Source organism: Dromiciops gliroides, chromosome 6 (assembly GCF_019393635.1).
Source record: "Dromiciops gliroides isolate mDroGli1 chromosome 6, mDroGli1.pri, whole genome shotgun sequence".
Classification (NCBI taxonomy): Eukaryota; Metazoa; Chordata; class Mammalia; order Microbiotheria; family Microbiotheriidae; genus Dromiciops; species Dromiciops gliroides.
This window is the reverse complement of record NC_057866.1, coordinates 201,469,489-201,484,868: the sequence shown is the minus strand read 5'-3', so window position 1 is coordinate 201,484,868 and position 15,380 is coordinate 201,469,489. Positions and strand designations below refer to the sequence as shown.

Below are 15,380 nucleotides of genomic sequence, written 5' to 3'. Positions count from 1 at the left end.
TTTTTTTGGTGGGGCAATGAGGGTCAAGTGACTTGCCCAGGTTCACACAGCTAGTAAATTTCAAGTGTTTGAGGCTGGATTTTGTGGTAAAAATTATTTTTGGTAAAGATTAATATTGCCATTTTTAGCTGACTCATTTGGGAGGGGCCACACCTGGCCCACTCTGAGGTTACATATGCTACTGAGGTCAGAAGGAGAACTCTCCATAGGTAGTTTTTGAAGGACCTCCCCTTTTGGGGGAGGAAAGATTGAACGCTCCCTGAACGGAGGCAGAGGGTACTTCCAGAACACTAGGCATCTTCTGGAAAGCAGTCTCTTGGTCTTCTCCCCTGGCATTGGCGAGAGTTCAAGCTCTCTCTCTAGCGTCTGCTGTCCCGGTGGTATAACTGCTGACTGTCCAGGTTTTGGTGAGTTAATTACAGGAAACGCTAAATTCCTTTGAACTAGCTTAATTGAAAATGAGGATTGCATAGGTTAAGTTTAGAGTTAAGAGTATTTATCTGTATTTCTATTTTCCTATTTCCTTATCTTTGATTTTTATTAGTTTCACTTTTGTTGTTTAATTAATTCCCAATTAAAATCTGATCCTTTTTGTGAATTAAAGCTTAAAGGCTCCTTTCTTATTGGCCTGGGAGAAATATCTAAAAAGGGAAGTTCAGAGGGGAGGGTGAACTTAAAAGATCCCTCATATTTCCAGGAACCCAATATTAAGGCAAGTCACCCAAATAATGCTCCGTATATCACATTTTGGCCCTCACAATTTGAACTCAGGTCCTCCTGAATCCAGGGCTGGTGGTTTATCCTCTGTACCACCTGGCTGCCCCCTTTTTCACATTGCTTTTTTCAAACTTTTTGTTCTAAATTTTATTCCTCCTTCCCTCCTTCCTCATCCCTCCCTATGAATTCTAGCAATTCAATATAAGTCATATATGTGCAGTTATGCAAAACATCTTCTCATTAGTCAGGTTGTAAAAGAAAATAGACAAAATATCTCTAGAAAGAGGAACTAACAAATAAAATTATCCTTCAATCTGTATTCAGAAACCATCAGTTCTTTCTCTCTTGATGGTTTGCATTTTTCATACATCCTTCTGATATCATCCTGCTCATCATTTCTTTCATAATTACTGCTGCTAACTGTATTACCTTCCATCTTATTCCCTCCACTTGATATTGACTCTATTTTCTATCTTCTTTTACCCTATCCCTCCTTAAAAGTGTTTTGCTTTTTACTGCCCCCTACCCCAATCTTCCCTTCCTTCCTTCACCTCCCCCCCATCTTCTTCCCCTCCCACTTACCCTCAGGGCACAATATATTACTATACCCACTTGAGTGTGTATGTAATTCCTTCTTTGAGCCAATTCTGATGAGAGTAAGGTTCACTCACTCCCCTGTTCCTTTGCCATCTTCCCCTCCACTCCATAAGCTTTTTCTTGTTTCTTTTATGTGAGCTACTTGTCCCCAGTCTACCTCTCCCTTTTCCTTTCTGCCAGTGCATTCCTCTTAGCCCTTAACTTTATTTTGAAGATGTAATCATGGGTCAGCTAGGTGACAATGTGGACAAAGCACAACAGATTTTTAAAATTTGAGTTCCAAATTCCCTCTGTTCTTTCTACCTCAAATTGAGAAAGCAAACAATTTCATATAGATTCTATATATGTAGCAATTTAAAACATCGCCATATTAGTCATGTTGAAAAAGAAAACATAGACAACAAAGAAACCTAAAGAAAAATAAAGTGAAAATAATTTTTCAAGCTGTATTCAGACACAATAAATTCTTTCTCTGGGTATGGCTAGAATTTTCCATCATAAGTCCTTTAGAGTTGTCTTAGAATATTGTATTGCTGAGAATAGCCAAGTCATTCACCACTGATCATTTTACAAATTGTTGTTATTTTGTACACAGTATAATTCATTTTGCATCCGCTCATGTAAATCTTTCCATATTTTTCTGAGAGCAGCCTGCTTATCATTTTTTGAATATATTACTTCTTTATTGAGAAAAACTTTTCTAGACTCTATAAATTGGATGCTTCAAATAAAACCAATTCCTGATAAAACCAAAACAAAAATACTGTCAGTAAAGAGAAGAATTAAATAAAATTAAATTAAAGGTTAACATGGTCCAGGCCACACACAAGAAACCTGCAAATTCTGACCACTGAAAAACTTCTTAGGTTTTAAGAATTGACCTTTCAAACTGATTTTTCCCAAAGAAAAAACATCCAGAATGGCAGCACGTCTGCCATCTATTCTTCAGTCTGTAGTACCCAGAAGAGCACATGTAGAGTCAACATCTAAGGGGCTATTTAACTTCAGAGTATCCAGTTTTTCTGGTCTAAGAGGTAGCAGCAACCACAGCCACCTTCTGAGCAGCTTCCTTCTTGGCATGATGAGCTTGTAATACTGCAACTGCTTCCTCCACCTTTGACCAGAGGGATTCTGGAGGCTCCAGCTTGTGCAGCAGTCCTGAATTATCAATCTTCAACAACATCCCTGTGATCTTCCCTGCTAAATTATTGTGCATGGTTTGAATCAGGGGAAACAAACGCTCTCCTAACATCTGCTTCTTTTCTTGGGGAGGAGCAGCAGCGAGCATGGATGCTGTCAGGGGCTCCTGGCCTTGCACATGGACTGCTGGCTGAGGTGCCTGCAAAGGCTGGATGGCTGGGTGAGGGCTTCGGACATTTGCAGCATATTTGTATGGAGGAACAGCTCTAGGTGCAGGAGTAGCTACTGAGGGTCTGGGAGATAAATTTGGCACAGCAGTGGGTACTCCCACTCGCTGAGGTGTAGTAGGAAGACCTCGAGAAGCCTGGGCATTACTGGCTGGAGTTAGGTGAGGAAGAGTTGGGAGTGGCCCAGACTGTGGAATGGCATTTGGCACTCCTTGGAAGCCTTGAGGTGTCCCACCTTGTTGCCATCTTAGGTCTCATTTGGGCTATTTGATTAGGAGGTCTATTCTGAGCCTGAGGCACTGCTGGCATAAAGTACCCTCCAGGAGTTGGCTGAAACTGGTTAATGATTGTGTTGGCAGGGAGGGCTCTCATTCCAGCAATATGCTGCATATACTGGTTGGTCAAGTGGGCTTTTCTTTCTTCTTTCCTTTGTGCAAGTGCAACATACAAGGGCTTGGAGCCCACAATGTCACTGCTTTGGTAGCCTCATCAGGAGAAGAGAAGCAGACAAAACCAAACCCTTTACTTCGACCCTCCTCAAGCATCACCTTGGTGCTGGTAATTGATCCAAAGGGAGAAAATTCCTTCCTTAATTTTTCATCATCAATGGTGTCATCCAGGTTCTTAATATAGAGGTTCACTCCCTGGTAGCGGCTAATTCTCTCCTGTTTTAGCTGGTCAAATTTCTGTTTTAATTCAGCCTGGCATTCAACTTTTTTTCAGTGCCCCACCTACAAATACCATTTTCCCATTGATGTCTTTTCCATTCATTTCTTCAACTGCCTTATTGGCATCCTCATGTTTCTCAAAACTCACAAAACCAAAGCTTTTGGATTTTCCACTAGGGTCAGTCATCACTTTTACACTAAGAGTTTTACCGTATTTGCTGAAAAGTTCTTTCACTCTTTCGTCATCCATGTTATCGCCAAAGTTTTTGATATAAACATTGGTGAATTCCTTAGCTTTGGCACCTAGTTCTGCTTCCCGTTCTTTCCTTGACTTGAACCTACCAACACTTTGTGGTCGTTGAGAAGCATGCAGTTCATCTTCTCGATGGCCCTATCTGCAGCATCCTGGGTCTCAAAGTGCACAAATGCGTAGTCTTTAGAACTGGTCTCATCACACACCACCTTGCAGGACAAGATGTTCCCAAATGCGGAAAAGGTGTCGTAAAGTGCCTTGTTGTCTATGGATTTATCCAGGTTTTTAATGAAAACATTTCCAACTCCTGAAATTCTCAAGGAGGGATCCAGCTGAGACCACATGAAGCGGATGGGTTTGCCTTTAATTACATCAAAGTTCATGGTATCCAGGGCACGTTCAGCATCTGCAGGCTGCTGGAGGTTGACATAGGCATAGCCTAGGGAGTGCCTGGTGATCACGTCCCTGCAGACCCGGATGGAGAGCACGGGTCCGGCGGGGCTGAACTTCTCATAAAGCATGGCTTCGGTGACATCGGAGTGTAAGTCACCCACATACAGGGAGGCCGTGGAGTAACTGCTTGCAGCAGTGTTCATCTTCCCACCCCCTAATACCCCGAGCCCCGCCAGGAGTAACTCTTTCTGGAACCAAGGCAAGGAGAAAAAAAAGACGAGACTTTTACAATTTTGGCCGAGGCCAAAATTTAGCCAGAGACAGGGGCGAGACAAAGTCCGAGCCGCAGAGGTCGCAGAGCCTCCAGGAAAGGTGGCGACACTGTCCCGGGGCTCACGGCCGCATGGTACGGGGCCGCGGGCGGCCCAGGCAAGCAGACAAGATGGGGCTGACCCCACGATTCCGCCTTCGGCCTCCGGCTGCGAGCCCCCGAGCGTCGCCCGAGCTCTCCCCCGATTAAAGAGCTTTTTGGGCTCGACGCCCCCTCTCCTTCCCACAAGGACGAGCCTGGCCGAGAGGTTTCCGACGCGAGGACGCCCCGCAGGCGGGCGGTGGCGGCTGTCCCTTCTCCTGCGGGGAGGGAACAGGCGCGGAGGCCGGGGGGAGGGAGCCGGCTTGGGAGCAGCAGCCAAGGCGGCACGCGGGGGAGAAGCCACGTGGGAGAGCGCGGCGGCGCGCGGACGTGGGGAAGGAAGGAACGGAGGGAGGGGGCCGGCACAAGGCTTAAGGACACGTGGGGGCCGGGATCGGGAAGCGAGTGCGGTAGGAAAGCTGGGGGCCGGGGCCGGCCACGTGGCGGGTCTGGCCGGAACGAGGAAGAACACCACGCGGGGACACACACGTGGGGGTCTGCGCGGACGGACGAGGGAGGACCAGCGACACGTGGGGGCGGGAGCCTGGGTCAGACACGCGGTACCCGAGCGCGGACGGACAGCGGACAGATACGCGAGGGCTGGACAGGCGGGCCGGTGGGCGGAACGGGGCAAAGGTCTCCTTTCTGGGCGCCAGAGCTCTCACGCCAAGCCAGAATGCGCTCTCTGCGCGCGGCCCAGTCCGGTCTTCTGCTTTCACTTGGAGGGCTTATTTTTTTAGGGTTTTTTTTTTTTTGGTGGGGGTGGGGGCGGGTGGCCGCGGAGCGTGGAGCCAAGGGGCAGGAGGAGAGAGAGAGAGAGAGAGAGAGAGAGAGAGAGAGAGAGAGAGAGAGAGAGAGAGAGAGAGAGAGAGAGAGAGAGAGAGAGCGCTGCTTCTTGTTTCTTATAGCCCAAGAGTGTTCCGTCATAATCACATCCTGCAGTTTGTTCAGCCATTCCCCAATTGATGGGCATCTCCTCATTTTCCAATTCTTTGTTACCAGAAAAATGTTTATAGCAGCTCTTTTCTGGTAACAAAGAATTGGGTCTTTTAACATTTTTTTTATCTCTTTTTGGATACCAACCTAGTAGTGGTATAGCTAGATTAAAGGGTATACATGGTTTGATAGGCATTTGCTCTAAAGATTGGTTGAATCAGTTCACAACTATACCAGCAATTCGTTAATGTTTCATTTTTTGCATACTCCCCCAATATTTATCATTTTCTCCTCTGTTCAAGTAGCCAATCTAAAAGGTATGAGGTAGTACCTGAGAATTATTTTAATTCACATTTCTACCATCAATAATACTAGAGCATTTTTTTCATATTGCTATAGTTTTGCTTACTTCATCTGAAAAGTGTTCATGTATTTGATCATTTATTATTACTATTGCTAACTGTATTTCCCTTTATCCTATTCTCCCCCCATTTATTCTATTCTCTCACTTTCCCTTTATCCTGTTACTCCTCAAAATTGTTTTACTTCTGACTACCACCTGCCCCAATATGCCCTCCCTTCTATCACCCCCCTCTTTGATTATCCCCTTCCTCTCCTACTTTCCCAAAGGTTAAGATAAACTTCTAGGTCCAATAGAGTGTTTATGTTATTGCCTCCTTGAGTCAGTTTTGATGACAATAAGGTTCACTAACTCCCCCTTGACTCCTCCCCCATTAGTCACTCCACCATAAAACCTTTTTCTTCTCTCTTTTACATCAAATAATTTACCCCATTCCATCTCTCCCTTTCTCCCAGTGCATTCTTCTCTCACCCCTTAATTTTATTATTTTTATATATCATCCCTTCATATTCAACTTGCACCAATGCCCTTTGTCTTTATATACTCCTTCCAATTTCCCTAATAATGATAAAGATCTTATGAGTTACAAGTATTATATACCCATGTAGTAATGTAAACAGTTTAAACTTATTAAATCCCTTATTATTTCCTTTTTCCATTTGTCTTTTTATGCTTCTCTTGAGTTTTGTCTTTGAAAGTAAAATTTTCTATTCAGCTCTGGTCTTTTCATCAAGAATGCCTGAAAGTCCTCTCTTTCATTGAAGACCCATTCTTCTCGGGAAGGATTCTATATAGTTTTGTTGGGTAGGTGATTCTTGATTGTAATCCCAGCTTCTTTTCCCTCCAGAATTTTATATTGCAAACCCTTTGGTTGCTTAAGGCAGAATCTCCTATCTTGGGTCATCCTGACTGTGGTTCCACAATACTTGAATTATTTCTTTCTTGCTGCTTGAAATATTTTCTTCTTGCCCTTGGAACTCTGGAAATTGGCTATAATATTCCAGGGATTTTTCATTTTGGGATCTCTTATTAGAAGTGATTGGTAGATTCTTTCAATTTATATTTTACCCTCTTGTTCTATAATATCAGGGAAGTTTTCCTTGATAATTTCTTGAAAAGTGATGTCTGTGTGTTTTTTTTAATCATGACTGTCATGGAATCCAATAACATTTCAAAATGATGTATCCTGGATCTATTTCCAAAGTCCATTGTTTTTCCAATGAGATATTTCACATTGTCTTATTTTTTCTTTCTTTTGCTTTTGTTTTATTATTTATTGATTTCTTATAAAATCATTAGCTTCCATTTGCTGAAGTCTAATTTGTGAGGAATTGTTTTCTTCATTGAGCTTTTGAACCTCCTTTTACATTTGCCAGTTCTGCTTTGTAATGAGTTTTCTTCTTCAGTGAATTTTTGTGTCTCTTTTTCCATTTGGTCAAGTCTGCTTTTCAAGGCATTCTTCTCATTAACTTTTGTATCTCTTTTACCATTTTGCCTAGTCTATTTTTAGGGTGTCATTTTCTTCAGTATTTTTTTTTTGGTTTCCTTTACCTAGCTGTTGACACATTTTTCATGATTCTCTCGCATCACTCTCATTTTTCTTCCCATTTTTCCTCTACCTTTTTAATTGGATTTTCAAAATCCTTTATGAGCACTTAAATGGCCTGGGAAAATTCATATTTTCTTTATTTCTTGGAGGCTTTGGATGTAGGAGCTTTGGCTTTGTTATTTTATTCTAAGGGTGTGTTTTGATCTTCATTGTCAACACTATTGTCAGAATATTTTTTACTTATTTTTTCAGCCTATTTCTTGAATTTTTACTCTTTGTTAAAGTAGGACTCTGGTTCCAGGGCAGCAGGTACACTGTCTCAAGCTTTAGGATTTTATGCATCTGTTTTTAGAGATACTTCTGGGGAACTGTAAGTTTTCAGTTCTTCCAAGGTGGTATGAACTAAGGAGAGTTGTGTAACTGTGACAGTAGTCCCAGTACCACTGTGGATGCAAGCTTTGTTATGCTAGTGCTCCTTTTTGCCTAGGATTACCACCCAGGACTGTTACTTGGTTTGGAGTATGGGCAAAGCAACAGAGTCCTGCCTCAGTGCTAACAAAGAGATTTCTATCATCTCCTTCTGACTAGTTGTTTGACCTCATTACTATGTGTGACCTGAGAACTTCAGAAGCAGCTCTTGCATTGTTGTTGTAGTGGCTCCCAAAGCCTACTCCTGGTTTGCTGAGTCTCCGTAGGTGCTGGTGTGGTTTGTATTGGACTTTGCTCCACTCTTTCTGAGGTCTGACAGACCTTTTCTATAGACCTTATGAGTTGTCTTCATCTGAAAAAAAAATTTTATCCTGTCCTTTTGTAGGTTCTGCTATTCCAGGAATGGTTTTATGGCTTTACTTAAAGGTATTTGGAAGGGTTTAGGGGAGAGTTTTGAGGAGTCACTGCCTTTTCTCAGCCATCTTGGCTATTCTCCCACTCCATTATATTTGAATTGCTCCTTTCTGGCTTTTTAAAATATTTCCTTCTTAGCAAAGAGCTCTGAAATTTGGCTACAATATTGCTGTGAATTTTCATTTTGGTATCTCTTTATAGAAGTGATTGATGGATTCTTTCCATTTCTTTTTTACCCTCTTGATCTAAGATAGTACAGCAGTTTCCCTTTATAATTTCTTGAAATATGATATCTAGGTTCTATTTTTCATTATGGTTTCAGGTAGCCACAAAATCTAAAATTACCTCTCCATCCATTTTCCAGGTCAGTTGATTTTCTGGTGAGATATTTTACATTTTCTTCTATTTTTTTCATTCCTTTGACTTTGCTTTATTTTATTTTATTTTTTCTTGTTCTCTCAAGTAGTTCAACTGGATTACTGCCTCTACTCCATAATCTTGGCTCCACCCTGGACAGGACTAGTAGTCTTGATTTACAAGTTTGCATTAATGACTGAAGGTTTGAGTGAATAAAATCTTCAAGGTGAAGAGAAAAAAAATAAGTAACAACTGAAATTTGGAAACAATCACAATCACATTATTAGTGGACTGGGGGTTAATTTTGGCAGAGGAGTGCACATATAAACCATTTTACAGGATTTTCAGATAGAAAAAGTGATAATAATACAGAAATAGTGATGATAAAGGGGTTGGTTTTGGTTTTTGTTGTTGTTGATGATTTTGTTGATTTCAGTTTAGCCATGAAAGAAAATAAATACATAACAAGACATATATTCAAATTGAGGTATTTTTAAGAGAGTCAAATTTATGATTATATGACTATTTCATAGCAGATTAGAAGATTAAAATGGAGAGAAAAATATTAAGGATGCCAGATAGGAATTCAAATAAGCATAAGCTAAAAATTCTACAAGAGTCTAGAAGGGAAGGACTTTAATACACATTGTTAATATCAAAGAAAAAAAGGGTCATATCATCTTCTGATGTTGAAAGACCTGGTATATATATACAAGGTTATACTGTAGAGAGTCAGACTGTGTAACTTCAAGGAGTTCACATCATGAATAATTGATAGTTATAAATCTAGGAGGGAGACAGCATGACTTATTGGATATAGTTTGAGATTTGTAGTCCTGATACCGGGATTCTAGAACTGACTGTAGCTTTGATTGTTTAGTTTTTTATCCTTCAGCAGTTTTATTTTTTAAATAGTGAATCCCTACTACCTAATTGATATATTTGAAAGAGAAAAGATGATAGATTAAAATACAGGGTTACTCTGTATGTAAAAGATGATAAAATCATAAAGCATTATTATTTGTGTTTTAAATGTTTTATCGCTGTTATACATCCAAACCTAAAGAAATCATTGTCAACATATTTAATCTGTGATTGCCATACTTCAATATTTTGATTTTTCATTGAATGTGTGATATCATCAATGTCAGCATTCCTTTTAAAAAGATAAACTCCATTCTATTGATAATTTCACATCTGGGATCTATTCATATCAATGTTCTACAAATGATTCTACATAGGAAATTTATCTATTATATTAAAGGAAAGCTTACTCTATATATTACACTTCATGTAGGGTCCAGCATAATAAGTGAGTCATCTATTTGATTTTTCTTTTTGTCTTTTTGATTTTCTCTTCCTCTTCCAATTATACATTATTTTCATGATGTCATTTAAGTACCTTCTTGCAGGGAAGTTATCATTGGCAATATGTTGTAGCCTACATACACTGTGCTTCACTATTACATCATCTGTAATACTTATTTATTGTGACGTTTAAAATTAAATGTATGATCTCCTATTGTTGTCCCAAGTGTAGGGAAAATTAGCTGGGGATTATCATATATTTGTTACTTAGAATTTAGCGGCTACAGCACGAGTTGGGACATTAAGCATTTAAAAGTATATTAAATATTAGTAAAGAGAGTTCATATGGCTCTGAATGATTGGAAAGCCTAGAGAAGAGAGAAAATAGGGAACCATAGAGGGCTGCATCTGCAATCACCCCAATCTCCACCAATGAGAGCAAGAGTCTGTCCAGGCTCGCTGAGGGCAGGAGCAGAGCCTGCCCATAAACATTGTTCAAAACTCATTGGCTAGCATCACTTAAAACTATTGGTTCACTGGATTTGAGGGCAGTTTGGTGCAGTCATGCTGATGTCAGAGCCCAGAGAACAGGTCCTCTGGCAGGAACAAAGGGGACCCCTGGAAATCCCAAAACCCCTATTATTTTCTCACAATTCCCCCCTGTGCTTCATTAAGAAACAGGCTTTCATTAAATGAAGCAATGAATATGACAAAATATTTATAAAGGAGTTCTATGATGACTAACAATATAAGGGGAATGAAAAGAGAGAAAAGAAATTGAGCAATGAAAACTAAAGGTGGCAGGCCTCTTTAGAAGGTGGATATTAGAAAAAGTGTATGCAATTGGGAAAGGAAACAGGAAAATATTCAATTAAGTCTTTGAAAGTCTTATCTCAGATAGTTCTTGGGATGTCATCTGTGTATAGCTCTGGACTCTGGCTCTGGATTCTGGGCATGGTTCTCAGGTGTGGTTTTAGAAAAGACTCTTGGGTGTTTCAGATGCTGATGATCAGTTAGAAAGTCTCAGGTAAAGAGCTTCAGGTGTGGTTGTAGAGAAGTCTCTCAGGTGTTAAAGATACTAATGACCCACTGTAAAATCTCCTCAGTTGGAAAATTTCCTGCAAAATTGATTTTAACACAACTTTAAATAGCTTTGCCAATAACCAAATCAAACAATGACATTTCTCAAAAACATATGTCTAAAGAAATTAAGAATCTTTTAGGGATTTTACAATTATTGTCCAGTTGTTACACATGAAACATATAATTAATACAAAAATTGAAACATTATCTAAAACTTAATATTACTACATACCTCCCTCTGGATAATAAATTAAGAAGGTATAATATAAAAGATGTCAGATTAATTTCAGTTATAATAACTTCTTAACAAAAGTATCTCCTTAAGTTTCTTGCAAAAGAGTCCATAAATTATACTGGTATACACGTCTTTAATGCAGGGCTAAGAAAAATTGTCATATTAATTAAGAAAATGATTTATATATTAGTTTCATCACTTTTTGCATCATCTGCCTAATTATCCTCATGCCATTAGGAGAAAGTAAGAATCTAGTATAAGGGGGCAGCTAGGTGGCACAGTGGATAAAGTACCGGCCCTAGATTCAGGAGGACCTGAGTTCAAATATGGCCTCAGACATTTGACACTTGCTAGCTGTGTGACCCTGGGCAAGTCACTTAACCCCCATTGCCCCACAATAAAAAAAGAATGTAGTATAACTGGTAACAGATGCCAAGGCCAAATTCAACATCATGTTTATCATGACACCTGTGATAATTATGGGGTTACCATAAAAGAACAGAGAAGTAAGAGAAATGAACATTGCCAAGCCTTGTGGCTCTGCAGACAGCCAGTGCAATATGTGGAGAGGAAAGCGAGTCAGGCTTAATCAGATGCATGGGATTGAGACGTCCATGGCATCAGGCATACAGGAGGGGAAATCAAAGGCAGGTGTAGAATGAGATGGCATAGCCAACTGTCTGGTGCTTTGTGTGTGTGTGTGTGTGTGTGTGGAATTAAACCAAGAGAATCCAACCTCAGCTCTTGCCAATGGCTGTTCTCTTGGCCTTTACCAAGGCAGTGTAGTACCTGGATTTCATGAGTGTCACTGTGACAGTTCAGTATGCACACTTGCATGTATTCCCCTCATAAATGGTTGGCATCTTGGCTGCTCTGATATGATAACTCAAAATAAAGGCAATTAATGTCTCAAATGGTAAGTTCCCATGATCCAAGGCTCATATGGATTTAACAAGTAATGATAAAGATGAGAGCAAAAAAATGTGAATTAGCTCTATGACTCAGGTTATAATATGTAATAAACAATAATTCCAAATAGTAACTACAATTATATAATTACTATCACATATAGTAGATGATAAATGTAAATGACTGATATTTATTATTCATTATTACATAATTTCCATGAATGCATTAATAAGTAAAATCACATAGCCTTGAGAATCATTATAAGATGCCCATGAATCCCATAATCCCATATATGTGTGGGTATATATATATATATATATATATATGTCAGTGTCTCAGGGAAAACTCAAACAGTTGCAAAATTAACCCCTTGCATGGTATCTATGGGTCCATTAACAGGAGAACAATCATTTTTACTTATGCCAGCTCTCCTGTAAATCTATTAGTTCATGACCTCCTTTGTAAACTTTGAGCAACCAAATCTTATGCTCCAGATGGTGGCATCTAACTGAAATTGCCAGAGGATACTGTCTACTTGCTGCCTATGTCCTATATATACATATACAGATACATATCATATACATGTATATATGCATACATACAATATACATGCATGCACACATATATACACATATACATGCAGGCATATGCACATATACTTATAAAAGTGGTCAAAGGCTCTCATAGTTTTTCATCTTTGATTAGAACATAATCAGAAACAGTTGCAAAATTGTCCTACAAAGCATTCTTACCATGGCTGCAATAGGTGAGCAAGTTGAAGGAAGCAAAGGTAACATTCTGAAAATATAATATGCTGCAAAATTTTAGGTTTCACAAATGAAGAAAGACCAAATGTTAACTATCTAATTCCAACAAATTATATATTTTCTTGTTAATGAATTATTTGGTTATAGTTTAAATATAATAGTGATTTAATGACCTCTGAGATAATTTTATAATGTTAAAATTATATGATTTTGTTTTTTTATTTCATGGCAAGAACATTTTTATATTAGTCATAAATTTATATACAAATTATTTTAGATTAATTTTATATTCTTCATTTTAAAGTATGATAATTATTTCATTTATTAAGTAATCTATTATTTTGTCTTCTGGAGCATCTACTAAGACACAACCATATGATTAGATATATGTCATGTTTGGTTCATATGTGCTGTTTTAGATGTCGAATATGCCTTTTTCTTAATGTTTTAAATATGAGGATTTTTCCTTTGTCTAGATAAACTCCCAAAGACTTTTATTTATGAGGTCCGTGCCCCCCAATACAATAGCTTGTATTATTATCAATATTTAGCTTGGGAAATTAGGGCCATTGAACCTAGTGTTTCACAAACACCAAATGGAGAATCACTGAACATATGGTGGCCGAATTACTCAAATTAAAATATTTATTTGAAGCATTCAAATAAAATCCAGGTCATGTGAGCAACAGGATGATATACTATATATTTCCTCTGATCCCTATGACATTTCAAACCTCTCCAAAAGAAATAATGTGCTAATGTTAAACTTCAGCCTTTTTCATGGTATAAGACACCACGAATACAAAAGAGAATTAAACAAATTCCCAAGAACTGCAGCTCACTCAGCACCCTTCCACTATATTCCAACTTTTTGTCAGTGGGACTTCACCATCAGACTCAAGGACTTGACATGGGTTTATATAAAATCAATCCTTGTACTCCATTGTACCCTCCCTCTTTCAAATGCCATTAGAGACACTGGCTCCAGTTTGCTAATATGTCAACAACAAGCTTTGTCAAAACCCTTCAGGAGCAAAAGCCTGCCAGGGGATGCAATCTGAAAGAATGACTGATACAAAGCTCTGAAATTCCCCAATTGGTAAATGGCCAAAGGATATGAAAAGATAGTTTTCAGAAAAAATAAATCAAAGGTATCAACAGTCACATAAAAATACTCTAAATATTAGAGAAATGAAAATTATAACAACTCTGAGATACCACCTCACAACTATATTGGCTAACATGTCAGTAAAGGAAAACAACAAATTCTAGGAAGTATGTTGCGGAAAAAATGAGACACCAATGCATTATTACTGGAGTTGTGAACCCGTTTAAACATTCTTGATCTTTGCTCTGGGAGAGACAGCCATAGGCCTCATTTTATTAATAACTCGCCAGCCTTGATATAAAAGGGGGGGTGGAGCCAAGATGGTGGAGGAAAGACATTAAACTCACTGACTTCCTGACATGACTGCCCTGAAAACAGCCATAAAACTTCTGTAACTATTCTTGAAAACCATTCAGAATGATGCCTAAGGGGATATAAAACTGTGCATACCCTTTGACCCTGAAATAGCAATACTAGCTGTGTATCTCAAAGAGATTTTAGCAGTTCTTTTTGTGGTGACAACTTAAAATTGATGGGATGCCCATCAATTTCAGAATGGCTAAATAAATTGGGATATATGATTGTGCTGTTATATAATTGCACTTAAGAACTGACAAGCAGGCTACTTTCTTTTTAAAATATTTTTATTTTTTTTAAATGTAATAAACATTTTTATTTATAGTTTTGGGTTCCAATTTTATGCCTCCTTCCCTACCTTCCCTCCCTCTTCCCTGAGGTACCAAGAAATCAGATATGGGTTATACATGTATGATTATATAAAACATTACCCTATTTGTTATTTTGCTCAAGAAAACTGGATTAAAAGAAAAAAATGATAGAAAGAGAAAAATAGCATGCTTCAGTCTATATCAATTTTTTCTTTGGAGGTTGATAGTATGTTTCATCAATAGTCCTTTGGGATTATCTTGGATCATTTTATTGTTGAGAATAGTCAAGTCTTTTACAATTCTTTTTTTTTTGTGTGTGTGGGGGGGCAATGAGAATAAAGTGACTTGCCCAGGGACACACAGCTAGTGAGTGTCAAGTTTCTGAGGATTTGAACTCAGGTCCTTCTGAATACAGGGCCAGTGCTTTATCCACTGCACCACCTAGCTGCCCCCTTTTACCAATTCTTAATCAAACAATATTGCTCTCTCTCTGCACAATGCCCCCTTGGTTCTGCTCATTTCACTATATATTATTTCATATATGTTTTTCCAGACCTTTCTGAAGCCATCCTGCTTGTCATCACCATCACTGACCACAGTTTGTTTAGCCATTCTGTAATTGATAGACAATCCTTTCATTTCCATTCGTTAGCCACTACAAAAAGAGCTACTATAAATATTTTTGTACAAATAGGTCTTGTCCTCTTTTTAGAGATATCTTTGGGATATAAACCTCGCAGTGCTATTGCTGGATTAAAAAGTATGCATAGGGGCAGCTAGGTGGCACAGTGGATAGAGTACCGGCCCTGGAGTCAGGAGGACCTGAGTTCAAATTTAGCCTCAGACATT

The 15,380-nt window shown here is 38.9% G+C and overlaps 1 protein-coding gene across 1 annotated transcript; it reads right to left on the bottom strand.

The window, feature by feature from the left end:
* Positions 1 to 2,312: 2,312 nt before the first annotated feature.
* LOC122731676 (polyadenylate-binding protein 4-like) lies at positions 2,313 to 4,198 on the bottom strand. The gene is given in 5 exon segments (XM_043971930.1): positions 2,313 to 2,924; positions 2,926 to 3,148; positions 3,151 to 3,400; positions 3,402 to 3,697; positions 3,700 to 4,198. Coding segments are annotated over 5 exon segments (1,851 nt in total). The 3' UTR covers positions 2,313 to 2,341.
* Between the last annotated feature and the right edge of the window lie 11,182 nt (positions 4,199 to 15,380).